At 37.8% G+C, this 19,495-nt stretch overlaps 1 protein-coding gene across 1 annotated transcript; it reads right to left on the bottom strand.

Moving 5' to 3' along the window:
• Window positions 1-1,153: 1,153 nt before the first annotated feature.
• LOC131980671 (phospholipid phosphatase-related protein type 5-like) lies at window positions 1,154-14,303 on the bottom strand. The gene is made up of 6 exons (XM_059344954.1): window positions 14,100-14,303; window positions 11,067-11,199; window positions 8,570-8,820; window positions 7,660-7,836; window positions 2,439-2,579; window positions 1,154-1,434 (listed from the first exon to the last, which is right to left on the bottom strand). Exons 1-6 carry the CDS (start codon window positions 14,301-14,303, stop codon window positions 1,429-1,431), a joined length of 912 nt encoding a protein of 303 aa, XP_059200937.1. The 3' UTR covers window positions 1,154-1,428.
• Window positions 14,304-19,495: the final 5,192 nt, after the last annotated feature.

The following is a 19,495-nucleotide window of genomic DNA, read 5'->3' as shown; positions in this document are numbered from 1 at the left end:
GGCCTATTGCTTAAATGAGCATATAATCTGAGAAAAGACAAAAATAACTAAAGTTTAATATATTAAATGTGCATTAAAAAGTAAAAATTTGTGGGGTCTTTGAGGATTAAAGTGTCAAATATTTGTGTAAATCCAAGGAGCTAAATGTGTGGATGACATCTTGCACAGCAGCACATTACACACCCATTACAAATTTAGAAAAGTTAAAAGATTAAAAAGCTGATTTAGTTTAAAGTCTTGCCTTTTAAAATTAAAATTGAGTCTGTAGCCGAAAGTATGCGGGAGCAGCAGTATTGGGATAGGTTTAAGTGGAGTAAGTTTTAGAAAATTTGATGATAAAAAAAATAATAATAATAATATTTTAAAACTTTTAAAATACATACAAATGAAAAGAAATACCTGGAAAGTCTTTATAGAGCTCAAAATTCTGATATTTGAATGCTTTCTGAAGCTGAAAGTATACAGAAATTGATAATTGCCATAAAAGGTATGAAGAAACAATAGCAGAATAATGAATGGGGAATCTGCTAACTACTAACAACACATTAAATGACTTACACTGATTAACTGTTTGTTTGATTTATCTGCCAGATTTCATTCTGGGAGTAAAGTGTCCTTTTCCCAATTTGTAACATATAGCAGCAAATAAAGCCCATATACCTAGCAGCAAACAATGCAAAAACAGATGCATGTACTGACCATGTGTTTGAAGCAATTAAAATGAATGCTCTGGGTTATGGTGGTAATTATAAATCCATTTTCAAATGCTGCAAAAACAAAAACATAATAAAAAAAACAGCTTGAAAAAGAAGGAGGTCACGATCTCACAGAATGCTGGGATGGGGGGGTCATAGTCATGTGACTTCTGTCAAGGATCCTGGACTCTATATGACCAGAAAAAAAATGTTATAAATACTTGGATGAAGAATTGAAAAATATTAAAAGATTGTATTTTAATAATTTTAAATATGAAAACAGCAAATATGGGCACATTGGTTTTCTTACAGAGATTGGTATATCATGCACTGCAAACAAAAACCTACAGTACCAGTCAGATGATTGGACACACCTTCTCATTCAATGGTGTTTCTTAATTTTTTTCTTTATTTTCAACATTGTAGATTAATACCGGAGACATCAAATACTATGAAAGAATGCATATGGAATTATGTAGTAAAGAAACAATGTTAAACAAAACAGAAAATGTTTTAGATTTTAGACTCTAAGTAGCCACCTTTTGCTTTGATGACAGCTTTGCACAATTCTGTTATTCTCTCAGTCAGATTCATAAGCTGCTCACCTGGAATGGTTTTCAATCTACAGGTGTGCGCTGTCAAGAGTTTATTTGTGGAATGTCTTGCCTTCTTAATGTGTTTGAGACAGGCGGCAACTTCCCGGTCAGAGCAGTGAAGTAAACCCGGAAGTGCCTTAAGCCTGCAATGTAAAAAAAATCCAACAGGGGTCGTCAACAGTGGTTACAAAAGATCTCCGGTCCTATCTAACTCAATACAACATTAGACTACTCATTTGATTTAATACCTCAAGAAAATTATCTTGGGGAGATAAAAGTCTCAGGCTGATGACGTTCTGAACAGAAGGCGCAAAAGTGGCGTCCCGTCTTCACTTTTTATTCCGCGTTTAGACGAGCGTTTTCAGGAGGAAATCTGCATGGGTGACGCTAAAGTGTGTGAATTGGATTGGGTATCATGCCAGGCAGCATCACTTAAAGCCATAAGAGCATCTTTGGGCATGTGGAAGTTTTCACGCCATGCATTTTCATCAGCTACTCCTTCCACAAAGTTCTCCACCATCCACTAGATCTCCCAGGTCTCGCCCAAAGCTGTCTGGCTCAATAATTTGCAATACTGCAATCTGCAATCTCTGAGATCAAGGGCGAGCTGGCCTCCATTGAACCCCTTATCTTGGTCATTCTCCAGCAGCAGTCTGACCTCAGCTCACTGGTGACCTTGGTGCAACTCTGTGTATTCTTTTAAAAGCAGACTAAAAACATATCCGTTTTCATGAGCTTTAATTAGGTTTTTTAATTCCCCTTTTATATAAATTGTATATCCCTTTATTGTAATACATTTGCACCATACATTTGTTCATTTTAGTGTTTTATATCTGTAATAACTTGCTACCTAACCTATACTGTATGCTTTCATATTTTTTGTTTCTTTTGTCATACATATTTGCCTATTTTCTTTTTTGTTTTGTTTTTCATTTATTGAAGTATATTAAGTCTACGCCTGTCATGTGAAAATAAAATATAAAGTTACATAAATAAACTTGACTTGACTTTTGTGTTCCATCATAGTTTTGATGTCTTTAATAATAATCTATAGTATTTTCATAAAAATAAAGAAAACACATTGAATGAGAAGGTGTGTCCAAACTTTGACTTGACTGGTACTGTACATGTATAGTATGTGAAGTACCTGTGTAACAATGTATTTATCACTGGTTTCCATAGTGTGATTTCTTTGGGGTGAAGTCTCATCAGTGTTAGCTGTGCCTGCATCTGATGGACTCTGAGAAATCACAAGTCTCTTATTAAAATACTGAGCCACAAACACCACCTGGAGAGAGAGAGAGAGAGAGAGAGAGAAAATAAGAGACATTAGGACTGTTTCCACTACCGGGCAATACCCGGAATGAGGCGGGTCTCACTTGCCGAAGCACCCCTAATTTGAATACGAGCAATCCGGAGCCAGCTTTTGTCGGGACTTTTTTCGTCCCTGTAGAAGAGCAGGGTCTTTTTTCTCCCCTGAAAACAGCCTGGTTACTGATTGGATAGATCGCTAAGCAGGATGTGATGTAGTACTCTACACAACAACAACACATCACATGCCATTTGTAAAAGCCAGCAAAGCAGTGTTCCCAACTTAGCGACTTGTTGAATTTAGCGACTTTTGCGACGATTTTTCAAGAAAGCGACTGGAGACTAATCCAGCAACTCCTTCTTGCTCTTCTTGACAAGCCGATAACGAGCCAGAGGCCGGCTTGTTAAGAAGAGCCACCGTTAGCGGCAGTTAGCTACAGTTAGCTCTGTAGCAGTACAGTGTGTATGTGCTGCTGCTACAGGAGGTGTTCACTTAGCGATCTCTGTTTGTCTACAACAAGCACCGGACACTCAGTACAGTTAGCGATGCCGTTAATTCACAATCACTATATTTATGATCAGTGGAGACGCTGTGCATAATTAGCCATGCTGCTTCTAGCTGCTGATGTTGTGCACAATTAGCAACAGCAAAAACCATACGTTACCTCCGGAGTCTCTAAACCCCTCTGGGGGCTAACTTGAAGGGGAAACACGCAGAGTGAGCAGACTTTTGAGAGGGTGTGGCCTGAGACTTTACCAGTGCACACTTTCCCCCCCAAGTGGAAACACGGCTATTGGCTACCTTCTTAAACAAATGTTCAAATAATTTCAAATGTTTCTTCCAGGTTGAGGTACTGAGAAAAAAGCTTTTGTTTGCTTTGTTTCTGTGACCCAGTTTTTTTGCCCCTGCTAAGACTGTCCTACAATACTTGTACGCAAAGAAGAATTCAAGTTCATTCAAGGAACAACAACTTGTGTACAGTATGTAAGTGTATCCTGAGGCAGTTTAGTCCATTAGACCAGTTTTCTATTCAGGACACAGCCTGGACATATTTGATGTAAAGTGGTAGTCCCACTCACGAAAAAAAGATACTCTGAGATCATCTGGTGAATTTGACAAACTACTTGTTTATTTTGTGATTTATTTTATCCTGTTTTATATTGATAACATTTTACTATATATCATTCTGATTTTGTTAAACACTTTTCAAGCACTTTGAAGTGCATTTGATTTGTTTTAAAGGTGCTATATCAATAAAGTTTGATGCCTATTTTCATGTCCTCATTGTGCCTCAACACAGTCAATTCAAACGTTGTGCCTATCAATGACACCATTTTCAGTTCAGGGTGCTTCCATTCAGACTCTGCCTCTCCCTACAAATGTTCACCAGGTGCAGCGGCAGTTATTTTGCCCCTGCAGTCTGAAGACATGAAGATTATGCTGGGCCTGGTTACTTGTTAATTTGGATACCATCCTGGTCTCAGGTGGCCCATGATACAACTTGGCCTCACATAGCATGGCTGGGTCAGTGATGGGATGAGGAGCACATCTAGATTTACGAGGTGTGCATCTAGGTTTCAAGCAATTCCTGCTGTACCTGAGGGGGAAGCATCTGCCCACAGGTTGGACAATACCTCAACCATTTTTCCAGGCCGCGGACTTCCTCTACCATTGTAAACCCCCACTAGGGGAGTGGCTACTTCACTCAGAGGTGGTCCACACAATCTGTGGCCTCTTTGGCATGGTAGAGGTGCTTTAGAAGAGTCAATCCACTGCCCCCTCTGGTTCTCCTTGGCTAGACCTGTCTGGAACAGGATGCACTGGCTCAACCTTGCCTTCCCTCTGTTCCCCTGATTTTACCTAGCTTCAGAGAATCCTTCAAGATGGCCACAAGCTTCTGTTTGAGAACCCCCTTTGGCCAGAAATGACGTGGTCTTCTCTGCTGCAAAGGCTCTTCTGCTAGGAGGCCAGATCTGGCATTCTGATCCTCATCGCTTCTAACTGTGGGTTTGGCCACTGAAGGACGCAAACCGCTGAGTGGGCTGGACAACCTCATCAGTTTCCTCCCTCTCACTTACGGAGATGGATTCCATTAGTTGTCTGAGTGACTTAGTGCTCAGTGGGTCACCTGAGCTGGGGCTGTGTAGGGCTATGCATCTATCCTAATGTAAGGCTGCATCTGCTTGGCTACACTCTGCTGCAGCCACTGCTCCTCTATTCAGAACACCTGGAGCAGGGCCAGTTCCCCCCAGGGCCGAGAGTGTATGTGGCTGTAGCTTGGTGTCAGCATGCCAGAGTTTACATTGACACCAGGGTTAGTTAGGGGAGCCACAGTCGAGTATCCCTCTCTTTAAGGGAGGCTTGGAGATTGCATCCTCCAGTAACGGAGCTCGTGCTCTGCTGACTGGGAGAGACTGCAGCAGGAGGACCGGGCCGCTTATGAGTGCTTTGGGACAGTGCTACTCATGAAGAACAGTAGGAACAAATCTCCAATAACACCAGAAAAAGTCACTAGATTTGTCACTAGTCGCTTTTTTGAAAAAGAGCTGCTTGAGGGGTCTGAAAAGTCGCTAATTATAGCAACAAAGTCGCTAAGTTGGCAACACTGCTTGCCGCGTCAATCTGTTGTCACATTCAAACTCCGTTGGTTAGCCACTATAAAAGCACCTGTACGGGAACAGAGGGCGAGGGGAACCTACTAGTGGGTGTAGCCAAAACACGTAGCCGCTTTCCAAAAAGTACTCAGAAAGTACTCAGTGGAAACACGCCTATTGAAAGTTAAGTATCTAAAGCTCTCAGACTTCTGAGTCACTCACTCAGTCGTTTCAAGCTGCGACATTTACACCTCTGTGATGTTTCGCATTCAATCTAAACATCTCAGAGGCGTAAAGGGAGGACCAAGTGATCCAGGCTTGATTACTGCAACAGCCTGCTCATCGGTTTACCCAACAAACACCTCCAGAAACTCCAATTCATTCAGAACTGTGCTGCCCGTACTCTTACTGGGTAAGAGTCGTACTCGGTTACTGATGAAAACCCACAAATACGACCACATCACCCCCATTCTACAAAACCTACACTGGCTTCCCATAACCTCAAGAATTAAATACAAGATCGCCCTCATCACCCACCTTTGCATCTACAGCAACACCCCACAATACCTCAAAGACCTTCTCACCCCTCACTCATCCACCCGCAACCTCCGCTCCCAAAGCATAAACCTCCTCCATCAGCCCCGCACACGACTCCGCACCATGGGAGACCGAGCCTTCTGCTCCGCTGCCCCCCACATCTGGAACTCCCTCCCTGAACATCTACGCCAACCCCAATCTGTGGACACCTTTAAAAAAGGGCTTAAAACTTTTTTGTTCAGGGAGGCATTTTTAGGTTGTCCCTAGATGTTTTATTTTGTCTCTGCATAATGTACTTTATTACCTGTGTCTCTTTTATCTACTGCTGATTTTAATGAGTTTTTTTCTCTTTCTTGTTTCTGGTTTCTGTAGCACTTTGAAATTTCTGTATGAAAAGTGCTTTACAAATAAAATTTATTATTATTATTATTTATTATTATCCAGGCTCTGTATTGCCTTCATAGGTATTACCGGAGGCATTAAATTGGCAAGAATTAATGTGAACTGGCAGAGCCTTTGAGACAGAAAATACATGACACATTTTACTTGTGCAACCAACACCTGGGTAATAAGAAAGGTGTACCGTATCATCAGAAACATGCTTCTCACTTGAGTCCAACAGTAATTGAATCATGTTACCAAAAGCAGAACAACCTTGCTTGTGTATGTAGAATCTCTACAGGGAGAAACAGCACGACATGCAGTTCTTCTGCTATCATTGTTTTGAATGCACTTGTTGCTGCCATCACTTATGGTACACATACTGCCTCTGCACTACCGTCTCCTCCAACTTCATTCCCCAATTGCAATGTGAATTCACAGACTGGAAACGCCGATTTGACGCAATTGCAGAATCAGTATGAATGTCCTAAGGCGAAATGACTGCAGAGCTTGCTTAAATATGGTTCTATGAATCCTGGATGACGGATAGAGTGCTGAGTCACTCAGTATCCTCTTCCTAAAGAAGATTCTATAGGAACAGATACTCTGATGACACAGGAAGATATAGTCTCTCAGGTCATCCAGGGACCACAGGCTGAAATTCATACTTGACCTGCATATGTGGAAAATTGCAGTTAAAGCATCGTCTCTGGTGGTCATCCTGGATTCATAGAATCGGAGTTACATACGTAACTTTCGGTCTATTGGCAGAAGGGCTGCTCTGTTGAATTGAAAACTAAATGAACAGCAGAACTGGACATGACATCAGGTAGGCATTTTAACTAAACACATGGGACCTGAAAAAGATATTGCACAAAGTTTTACAGTTTTTCAGGGGTCGGCAACCTGCGACTCCGGAGCCACTTGAAGCTCTTTAGGCCATCTGCAGTGGCTCCCTGTAGCTGTGACAAAAAAATCATACAACATGAACTGTAATTTCTGTTTTCTCTATAAACATATTAAAACGTCCTTAAAACGCACCTTAACATCTACATTTTGCCAACTTCAAGTATAGTTTTGAGGTTCTCTAGCTAGATTAGCTTTCAATTCCAAATCTCCTGAGATATTTCTTCGTCCTCTTTTGCACTTGGCTCCTCACTGCATTCTGACAAAATCATATTAATAAATGCTTATTATTACTTATTCGTAATGTTGGTAGGCTCATTTAGACTTAGAAGGCTGTTACATCTTCATTGTGAGGCTCAAAATAAGGTTTACGGATCGGTTCCGACATTATTTCTCTTTTTTTGTCCAACAATGGCTCTTTTGTTAGTAAAGGTTGCCGACCCCTGGTCTGGCTAATTAGATATTTTCTCAGGTTGAAGTTTGATGCAACTCTTCTGTGGTGCCCGAGAAAGTGAAACAATACTATTGCATATTAATAATAATACAAACACAATATAAATACTGAAAGTTCTCAGTGTCATTAGATCTATGAACATGTGCTGTTACAGCTCATAAAACAACAACAGACAATAACTGACCAGAAAGACGGCAATAGCTGCCCCGATGGCTTGTCCTGCTATGACATCACTCCAGTGGTTTCGATACTCAGCTACTCTGTTGATGCCTGTTAGCATAGCCAGACTGACCAATGAGAGGCTGAGAAGAGGGGCAGTCAGACGACCTCCTCTTGAGCCAAAACAGGACATGATGTACATCTGAAATGGAAGTTTATTTAAATTCTGAGACACTGTTTACAACCATTCTAATATTCTCCACACACACACACACACACACACACACACACACACGCACTCCTTTCCCTCTCATTTGTAAGCCTACATTAGATTAGACTTGTTAGAACTCTATATTTTATAGATGTGTGCTTTTATTTGCTTTTTCTTGTTATTTAGAATAAATACCTTTTGATTACAAATGCTGTCTATTTAATGTTGTACACTGTGAATGATATGCTAACCTCTTCTGTGTCAAGAAATCCTGATTCCTTCAACCACTACCAAATATTAATATGACAATTTGATTATAATTATATTAACAATTAATAATCAGTGTTCCAAGTTGATAGTTTGTTATGACGAGCTATGACTTAGAGCAAATCAAGTCATATAATTTCTTAATTATTTATGATAATTATTAATAAATCTGATAGCCATGTTACCACACTTTTGAACTGTGAGATCCATACAAGTGTTGCTCAGGTGCATCCTTACATATCTGATATCCTTATATATATATAGAATTTATGATAACGCCCTTTTATTTACATATTTGACGCCCCGTGCAAGGTATCATTTTATTCATAAAAGAGGCATCCTTAATTCCCAACATAAGGATATCCTCTCTTTAGCAGTGATGAATACAAACTGCTTGTTGATAGTTTATACTCGTCTGCACATTTCAGCATCTGTTACATTAAATAGAGCAACTCACTGCCAGGTAAATAGCTGTATACAGACTCAGTGCAGCCTCCTTGGAGGGAAAAGTCTTTCTGGCTCTCATGATGTCTTCGGGGTCACCAGTACACACATCTGATTGGCTGATAAATTGCACCGTGTCTAGGCAGCCGAGGGCAGTGTAATTGGGCTGACAAACAGACAGGAAGTGAGGAGCCAGACATCCTGTGACCAGCTGTCCTGCATTGACAAAGATGTCTGTTGTAAAGAGCCCGAAGAAATACACACCTATAGACAAACATACACAGATTATATTTACTTCTTAATACAAATCAAAGCATTTTTAAAGCAGCATGCTACAATATCATGTTTAGGGTTGCCAACTCCCTGAAAAATAAATACGGGACACATCATTGTCAGGGCCAGCCAACCCGATTGCCTTCACCCTTCCTGGCGTGGTGAAATTTTTGTGCCCTTTTTTTGTGAGTTTAATTATTTTTGAACGATTTGACTCGAACCTTAATTGAATTAGATGCATATTTTTGTGTGACATGAATACATGGAAAACAAATTATTATCCAGCAATTCACTTTAATACAAAACAACAATTAGGCCCTGTTCTTCAAAGATGTAGTGGAGTTTACTGATAACAATTTGATTTACTCCTTTTGTTGGCTTTTAAAATGCAGCATGTATGCAATTGAATGGCCATTTTGGAGTCATGCAGCTGACAAGCTACCGTAAAGTGCAGTGTAATTGCGCACTAAAATTTGAAGTGCAGATGGTGTGACCGCAGTACTAGAAGCATGTTGTTTCAGGTCAGTCAGTCCACCATGGGCTACGGAAGAAGAGCGCCGGCACACCGTGCAGTGGCTTTATAGATGTTATCACGCACTTTTTCCACCCAGGTGTTTCCTTTTTCCCATTCCTCAGTATTTTTGCACCCTTTTCTGTTTTTTTCTCGGAGGAGTACTCGTGCCATTGCTGCTCGAAGGTGTAGCGCCCCGTAAAGCAGTGTTGGCGTCTGTGTCAGTTGTAACCTACGCATGCTGCTTTGTTGTCTTCTGCCATCTTCTCCTCGACCAATGGGATGAGCGTATTCTGTATTGTCATACTTGTGTGTGAATGTGCTGTCAGCTCATTGGTCACAGAGCAGGACGGGGCCTTGGAACAAGTTTACCGTAAGTTTACAAAAAAAGCACCCTGTTATTTATTTTCCTTTGGCATTTACTGACTATGTTTGACTGTCACAATAATACGGGACGCAGTGCATCCCTTTTCAGCTCAATACGGGACGGCTGCTTTTGTTTCTTAATACGGGACGATTGCGTTTTTCAAGGGACGGTTGGCAAGCCTAATTCACATAGTAAGACACCACATTCAAGCCTAAGTTGAATTAAGTCATTCATATCAACACAGTGGTGAAGGAAGTATTCAGGTTACTGAAGGAAAAGTAGAAATATTGCAATAAAAACATCCATTACAAGTAAATGCTATGTTACATTCTACAGAGTTAACATAGCATTAGTATCAAGCACAAACATATTTGCTGGCTATAAAATTAGCATGACAAATTGTTGACGACTGATGAAACAGTTCATGGGTTATGAGCAGGAAATTTAAGTATAAAAAAATGTTACTTCCTGTTGCCAGCGGGGGGCGCTTTGACTATAGCTCAATCATGACATGTGGACATGTTCAGGTCTGGATGTACAAGTTACTACATTCTACTTTATAGGAACACTATATATACTATAAAACACTATATGTCACTGCCATGCCACTCCCACATTCTTAAACAACATATACACTTAGCACAACTTTTAGTCACAAAGGCCTTACAATGGTACTGACCAAATTTTAAGTCTATCGAGTTAAATCTCTAGGAGGAGTTTGTTAAAGTTCGAGGCCAGGAAATGGCCCAAAACACCCTGAAATTGTTCATTGAATTAAGAAGGCTGACTGTTGGTTAGGGTATGGGTCCAAGAGGCTTTTTGGTGTGTCTCCTCATGTTACATCTGCCTATACCAAATTTAATTTGTCTATGTGAAAGCTTACCATTTGGTTCCATTCCATTTAAATGTTGTAGGGGGTGCTACTGAGCCATTTTGCCATGTCATTTGCGAGACCCCTAAAACATTTACATTTTCACCAGACCTGACGTGTGTACAATGTGTCAAAACATTTTGAGATGAAAAAGCCTCCAAAAAGCCAATTCCTTTCAGAGAATAATCATAATTGGTTCAATTCCAATAGGGACCTCGTACCCTTCGATGCTCGGGCCCTAAAAATGTTCCAAGTCATTTTAACAACACTTCTGACACATTTGAATGAACCGGTCAAGCCACAAAATGGTTTTGGTTATATAATGTTATAACAAGGTGTTGTCATTATCAAAAGATCGTGTAGTTATATAAAAGTCATAAAATATTATTTTATAACAAAGAGGGTTACAAAATATACAAAATTATGATTACAAACAAATGTCAGTATTAGTTCTAGTTATTTTAGCACAATATTTGTAATGACATTACCAAGGAAACGGACGGTCCTGCGCACCATTGGGTTCACATAGCAACAGTCACCCATGACAACAACCTTCTCTTGGTCGTATTGGTTGTTTGAGTTGTAATGAAGGAGGAAGATGACAACCTCTACACCTGAAATCTACAATAAAGAATGAAAAAAGATTACTTTGGATCAAAAATACTTACGTGAATTGTTAGAATAAAATCTCTGATAACCACAACCTCCTATGCACAGGAAATCTACAGGTAGGGCACACAGGTAGGGACATTCACTCACCTGCCACTGTAAAAACATATCTTAATTAAAACAGTAAAAATGGAGGCTTTTAAAACCGTTAAAGCTAAAATGCTCTGTAGATCTGAGGGGAATGTGAGCTGGTGATAGACCTCTGAACGATCCTTTTCACACAACACATAAAGATTAATCAATTCTTAATGCAAAAATATTGATGGATGCAATTTTGGACTTCATCTCAATATATTATTTTTGCTAACTACAAAGCACATGAACACTGTAAAAAAAAACAACCTGTTGTTTTTACAGTAAAAAGGCAGTTGTGGTTATCAGAATTTTACCATAATAAATATGGTGCAACTTTTTCTAATATTACGGAAAAATGTTATTAGCACTGCTGATTTTTCCGTTTAAGATTGCCATTTTATTCCATATTTTACCGTAAAAAATAAAATGTTTTTCCATCAAAAGAAACGCTGTTCTGCCATATAATTCACAAGAAAATACTTTATAAATGCTGCATGAATTAAAGATTGTATCATTAAATATTACAGCATATTTCTGTTAGGGATATGGTGTTTAGTACTAAGTATTTTTTTTTAAATAAAAAACAAATACAAAAATGATCCTTGTATATATATTACAATATATTTTTGTTACAAACACGGTGCCAGTGTATTTTACAGTGGAGTAATGTATATATTTTTTTTTAATGTAAAAAATACTGTTTTGGCTGATATATACATTTACGGTGTTTCATTGTTACTGAAACTGAATTAACTCATTTATCATTTTAGGGTCTTTTACTATCATGGTTTAGCAGTTTTTCATCGTAAAATCTAGAGATATTTTTTACAGTTTATACAGGTTATAATGCCTACTTGTCATACTCCTCTACTACATCATGCCAAACATATCTGAGTCTTTGTATTTACTAAACAATTGCTTGTAATGTATATATTTACAGTATATACAGTATATTCATTTTTGTGCCAGCTGCACCAAGCTAGTTTTCTAACAAGATATCATTTTGTCTGTGTTCCTCTTTTATTGTCATGTTGAGATAGGCTTTCACATCCATTTAACCCTTTGATGCACAACATATAAACACCTTCTAATAGACAACATGGGTCAAAAATGACCCACATTAATTTCCCATGTTATTTCATGCTGGTTGTGTGTTTGAATATCTTTTTTCTTGTTTTTTTTATTACAACGGATCATTATATCCATTTTTCCTTTCATACTTTATGAAGAAAAATAGTTTTTGTATTATTACATCAAGTTTACACACATGGGTCAAAAATGACCTACACTAAATTAACAATATGTTTGTCTTATTTTGAAGGTTTAACTCCAAAAGAGTTGTTGGAACCACCAGATTACATTGGAAAATCACATATTTTAACATTTGAGACTTATTAGAGCCACCAAATAATAATTTCAATTGGAAGAACACCAATTTAACAAAATAGGATAGTTAATATTTGTGTCTTCTTTGTCAGGTTTTAAATTGGTGACCCTTTGATGCACAACATATTAACACCTCCTACATGGGTCAAAAATGGCCTTGTGTATTAGAAGAGTAGTGATAAAAAAGGGGTTCGTATTCAAAAAGTAAGAAATGAAAACAAATAATTAGTATGTAATAATGTATGATGATCAAAAACAAGTCATGTGAGGAAAACTTGCAATACTGAATGATGAAATTAATTTATTGCAAAGATATAGCATATAAAATCTTAGTCAGGTCACTTTAGACCCATGTTGTGCATCAAAGGGTCAAAAAGGCATCAAGTAATCTGTGAATGCTATCTGGAGCGGTAACCTATGTCCTTCCAGTGCAGAGTCAACAGCAGATTGGGAGAAATTAGCAGTAGTGTATTTTAATTAATCTTTAATAAAAAAGTGAACAGGGTGGAACATAAATGTGAAACCGAACGTGTAAAAACGTTGTTAAAACAAGACTTTTACTAACATGTGAGCCATGGCTCCTCTCTTTCTTAACCCATAAGAACCCATGCGGACACCCGTGTAACAAACACTTTAAATCTTCTAGAATCTCCCATATTCAGCTTTATGCTTCACATTAACTCATTAAATCCCTAAGCGACACATACTCAACACCCTGGTGTGGTGGTCATGTGATTGTGACAAGAAGTGACTTCTCCAAAATGTGGGTGTGACTGGAAACAGAAATGTGAAAAAGTTGCTCATTTCAATAATCAAATTTTTTGTCACGAGGCAAAGTTTAAACCCATTTAACAATTCTAATCTGTTAATAGGGTGTCCTGTATTGCAATTAACTTGTTCTGACCATATTTCCTGAACAAATTAATGTCATCATTTTGCAAAATGGCATGGTTATTTGTTTTTAGTTATTATTGATGTATTATTGTTTTGTTACTTAAAAACAAATCTGCAACATTTATCAAAATTGTGAGATTAATAGTGCTGTTTAACAACTTATTATTTTTCAAAATACTTAGATGCAAATTTCTGTTTCTGTAAGCAGAAAATGTGTCTAGTTTTTTTATTTTAAAATAAGAAGTATCAAAATATAAATACCATAAACGCCCAATGTAACTTTTATGTCACATCACAGATCTTCAACATTTAGGGGTAGTATCTTTTTAAAAAAACATCATAAATGTGTTCTACGTGGTCCACGTATATATATGTATATATGTTATATCCCCCATAATTTTCCTTTAAGGATAACTGGGTCTGGGTTCTTATGGGTTAATATTTTCATCACAACATAAAAAAAGGCATTTATGTGTGTAAATGACAGTGAGACCTACCAGTACAACAGGCAGTCCACCCACCACAGAGTACATTATTACTGGCTGTACGTGGCTGTCCTGTTCAGGTCCAGGATCTGGCTTGGTCAGAGTGGGGTCTCTGCAGATGAAGCCCTGCTGTGCCGGTCTGAAAGTGTCCGTGAACTCACAGTAGTAAACCAGCATCAACGTCGCTGCCAAAATCACCACCTGGAAGTACAGCATGGCTCCAACAGTGGGATCTTACCAGGTCTGGGAACTGTTACCACAGCGCTGAAGAACTTATAACTTCCAGTAACTGCTGTTGTTTGTGATCCAGTTTTGTCCGTTTCTGGTTGGTTTCACCATAATAATCCAGTTTTAGTCAAACCTTCTTGTCACCCATAATGTTAAATAATTCAATTTCTGTAACAATTCTGATCTATAATCCGTCTGAACTGTTGTTGAAAAATACTGTAGTCCAAATATCAAACCACAGATGCTGAAGACTGTAGTGAGGATGATGACGATGATGCCCACCAGAGACGAAAAACTCTTTTTTCCTTTGCCTTTGTGAGCGAGACAGAAACCCTGTCCTTTTGCTCCTGTGTATTCCCTGAATCACTGGACTGCAGTGAACTCATTCTATTTCACTGAACAATCTTTAAAGAGCAGCTTGCAGTCAACTGAACACAAAGACATATCAGTAAAAGGAGAACTGCACTGCAAAAAACATGAAGCCTACTCAAGTATTTTCTTCTTATATCTAGCAATAGTATCTTGTAATTATATTGTTTTGAGTACAATTTACCTACTGACCATAGCTTTATGTGCGTATTTAATTATTAGTATTATTATTATGTGCTTATGTAATTATCTTATTGTTAAAGACTTCTTTTTAGGTTTGACATTGTGAGCTTTTTCATGCTTTTCAATCTATTCAACTGTTAAATATGGTGAGTTGTTACCTAAAATATTGGCTCCAGTTGAGAGTTTTAGTTGTATGTAGTTTAAATTATATTTCAAAAGCATTTCCTACCACCCAAACATGCTTGTTTCAAGTATTGCTGGCTACAGTTGGGCTTTTCAATCCACAATTGCTCAAAATAAGTATATTTGGATTTTTTTCAAGACATCATTGGTTTTTCCAGTGCCTGGATATTTTTACTTATTTAAAGAATTCTTACAAAGAAAAATGTACTTACTGCACTGGCAGATCATTTTACTTGTTTCAAGCTTGTATTTGCTTAATTCTAGTTATTTATTTCTTATTTTTTGTCAGTTGGTTTTTGCAGTACGGTGAAACAGACTAAGTGAAGGCAAGAGAATGATAGTTTCTAGACTGACTTTACTTGTTATATTAGAGTTTTTAAAAAAAGCCAAATTAAAAATAGGTGAGATTTGACCCCCTAGTTGTACATTATTAAAGCTGCATTAATGGCTTTTGGTCACTCTGGAGCACATTTAAGCAAACACTTTTTACAGATCCAGGAGACATAGGAACATTATAATTTGGGTGGTGTTTGTGTCCACCTGATGAATGTTACTACATACTTAAAAACAAGCTGACAGAGATGGAAGATCACAGATTACCTGACAGGAAGACCACAGTATGTCAGGTTGGGGAACTGTGTTTCTGGGACATTAATGAGCAGCACAGGGGCTCCACAAGGCACTGTCCTGGCTCCATTCCTGTTCACACAGTACACAGGGGACTTCAAATACAACTCTGAGTCCTGCCACATCCAGAAGTACTCGGACGACACTGCTATCATGGCGTGTATCAGGAATGGACAGGAATCTGAATAAAGGGATCTGATAAAAGCCTTCAGTGACTGGAGTCACAAGAACTATCTCCTACTGAACACCTCAAAGACTAAGGAAATGATCAGAGATTTCTGCAGGCTCAGGCCCCCCCTTCAGCCAGTGAATACCTGTGGGGTGGACATGGAGGTGGTGCCAAGTTCTAAGGTGTATACCTGGATAATAAGTTGGACTGGTCCCTAAACACTGACGCTCTCTACAAAAAGGGGCAGAGCCTCTTTTTCTTCTTGAAGCTCAGATCTCTGGACATGTGTAGTAAGATGCTGCAGATGTTTTATCAGTTACTCTCCTCTAACTCTGGTTTGGTCTCCACCAACTCCTGTCTCTTTAGCGCAGGGGTAGGCAACCTGTGGCTCCAGAGCCACATGTGGCTCCTCAGACCGTCTGCAGTGGCTCCCTGTGGCTGTGACCAAAACATTTATACGAAATGAAACGGTTATTTGTTTACGTTTAACTTTTTATATAACATTGGTGTAGACCCAAATCAATTTTCATTCTTCGATTATACAAATGTGCAGCTTATATGTGGCATTGAAATATATATTTTCTTAACTTTTTGGTAAACTTAAATTTGCATCATAGCTTTCTAAGGCACGGCACCTTAACGTCTACATTTTGCCAACTTCAACTCTAGTTTTAAGTTTCCCTAGAAGGCTAGCTTTCGATTCCACATCTCTTGAGATATTTCTTCAGTGTCAAGCCTCTCACTTGCACTTTGTTTCTCACTGCTTTCTGACAAAATCATATCGATTAATGCTCATTATGACCTGTTAGTAAAGCTGGTAGGCTAGTTTAGACTTAGTAGGCTGTTTTATCGTATCATTGTAAGGCTTAAAATAAGGTTTCTGGCTCCATTACGATATTTTTTCCCTTTTTTCTGCAAACAGTGGTTCTTTTTCCCATAAAGGTTGTCGACCCATCCTTTAGCAGCTCAATGCTCCATTACACTCACCAGCTAATGTCTAACTGTGTCTGCCACCTGTTTGATCCTTGGAAGGTGGAGTACAGTGGCTTTATCAGAGATTATTCACAGGTTATTATACAGTTATTACGAAGTAAAAATCACGAGGTTGGATTACCAACCAGGACAGTGTCTGTTCCAGGACCAAAAGCCACAAAAATATTTTTTAATAATGTGGAGACACTTCGCCAGTAGGACACTTGGCATGTGTAGTGAAGCTGGTGTATAAATGTGGTGAAGATAAAGGCACATTTTTTCACTGGTTGTACCTGAGAATGGAAGAGTTTTGGGAAGAGGTTATTGTATTAGTTCAGGAGATTCTATCGATTAGACTAGTTTAGGAAACCCAGACTTTTTTTACTTGGTCTATACTGCCCTACAAAGTCTAACTGCAGTTTTTCTAAGCTGTACCCCTACACAAAGGGTAAAACTTAGAAAAACTGCTTTAAAGTTTTTTTTTTTTTACATTTTTTAACTGGCCAGCCAAATGGGTTATAGGTAAGTGATATGACACTTATTTCTACATGTATTGATGATGTCATTTTTATGCTCAAGAATCATGATTTATTTGACCTTTGACCCCAAAAATGTAATTAGTGCACTCTTGTTTTGCTGTAAAAGGTTCTAATAGTAATGCACAGAGTGCAGTAACTATAATGTTGTAGTCTTCTTTCAGCTTTTATATTTTGTTTTCAGTGAAAAAACATTTTCAAATTGATTTTGTTATCCGTGTATTTAAAAGTGTTTAACAACTCTATTCAAAGATGTGCATATTTTAAGCTTAATATTATGATAAAATGTTATATTTTAGTCTAAATATAATTTAGCTCACTTTTTTACTTCATTATTTCTCTGAAATAAAGCAAAATTGAAATCTAAAACTCTGTCACAAGATAGAACAGACATCAAGGAGTTCATTTTTAGTTATAACTCAATTTTGACCGAAAATGTAGTTACTGCAGTTAGACTTTGTAGGGCAGTATACCCAGAGGGGTATAAGATAAATTACCATTAACAAGTTTTTCTTAATTTGTGTTTATTACAGGCACAATGAGTGATTGCTTTAACATGGAAAAACTTTGGTAAACCAAGCATATCACAGTGGTTTAAGGAATTATCTTTATGTTTGCCCCTGGAAAACATTACATACACGCTTAAGAATAAACAAGAGGTGCTTCAAAGAGTATGGGGACGTTTTATACATTATATTAAGAACAATAATCTGGCTCATTTAATAAACGAACCTGGAGCAGAATAATTTACCCTCTGCATATTTGTACTTATGTTCTATTGCTCTATACTCATGTACTCTTTTTTTGAATAGGTCCTCAAGGACTCTTGTTCTTAAACTATGCTACCTTTGGCTGCCATCTTCTTGTATGTTTGCTTGTTTTATATTTTTATTGTGACCTAGGTATGTGTCAATGTTGTCAAACATAACTCAATAAATATATTGTTGAAAAAAAGCAAGGTGTATAAACTACATGGTGGTTGGAAAACCAGGTGGATAAATTTTGGCCTTGGTGCCCTGAACAGGTTCAACTGACCAACAAGTGGTCAGTTCAATCCCATTATACATTATACATCACTAAATACAAGAGAAATCTAGTGAGAAACCTTGGAAGTGGAGTGCCAATACAATAAGTGTTGCTGCCCTCCAGTGGTGACACTGAAACAGTGTTAAACAGCCTCCAGACAGAAGCATCTGTACACGGTTAACTCAACGGAGTCTTGGGCTATTTTGTCCATTTTTGAATCTTTTTTTCCCCCACCTATATTACCTAATAATAATTGATTTTTTATTCTAACTTACTGGATCAACATTTTGAACCAAAAAGAAACAAAGAAAAACCAACATAAATGTGATCTTATGATTGTGTGTGATCCTGTCATCAACTCTGGTTTTTATTCTAGTGGGAATCTATTTTATTTGTGTCTTGTGTGTTTAGCGTAACAATTTTGGTAATTTTGTGTATATTTTAGTCATTTTGCGTCTTATTAGTCATTTTGTCCTTTTTTAGTCTTTTTGTGTCTGTTTTTGGTCATTTTGTGTCTTTTTTTAGTCATTTTGTGTCTTTTTTGGGTTATTTTGTGTCTTTTTTTAGTAATTGTGTGTCTTTTTTTTGTCATTTTGTGTCTTTTTTAGTCTTTTTTTGTTCATTTTGTCTTTTTTGTCATTTGTGTCTTTTTTTGGTCATTTTGTCCAACATAAAATGTGATTTTGAAGCTTTTTTTTTTTTAACTTTCAAAGCACTATCATGCTCAATAAAGAATTTGAAATGTTGCAAATGTGAACACAGGTTGCAAATCTAACATATAAGAGGGTTCCATCCAGTTCTATCATTTTATACAAAATCTATTTGAGCTTGTCTCCAGTTTTACTTGGTATATCATCATCAAACTGAAACTGGCCTCATGGAGTTTACAGACAGAACTTTAGAGGTAAATTTACAATAGGGCTCCACGTAAAATCTCTGAGGAATGTTTCTAGTACCTTGTTGAATCTATGCCACGAGGAATTAAGTCAGTTCTGAAGGTAACTACCTAATGTAGTTGCTGGTGAGTGTATATTTTATTACAATGATGTTTGTGTAGTTTCCCAATTTGTTTATCTCTATAGGATCGCAGACCAGTCTTTATCAGACGTCCTGCA

Source organism: Centropristis striata, chromosome 11 (assembly GCF_030273125.1).
Source record: "Centropristis striata isolate RG_2023a ecotype Rhode Island chromosome 11, C.striata_1.0, whole genome shotgun sequence".
In the NCBI taxonomy this organism is placed as follows: domain Eukaryota; kingdom Metazoa; phylum Chordata; class Actinopteri; order Perciformes; family Serranidae; genus Centropristis; species Centropristis striata.
This window is presented reverse-complemented; position numbering and strand designations above follow the sequence as displayed.

What these genes read in the sequence shown, in the direction of transcription:
- LOC131980671 (XM_059344954.1), bottom strand. Translation starts at nt 14,303, where the DNA reads ATGCTGTACTTCCAGGTGGTGATTTTGGCAGCGACGTTGATGCTGGTT. An exon ending in ATACAGCTATTTACCTGGCA is followed by an intron (nt 7,837 to 8,569) that starts GTGAGTTGCTCT and finishes CTTCCATTTCAG; the next exon opens with ATGTACATCATGTCCTGTTT. An exon ending in CAGCTATTGCCGTCTTTCTG is followed by an intron (nt 2,580 to 7,659) that starts GTCAGTTATTGT and finishes CTCTCTCTCCAG; the next exon opens with GTGGTGTTTGTGGCTCAGTA.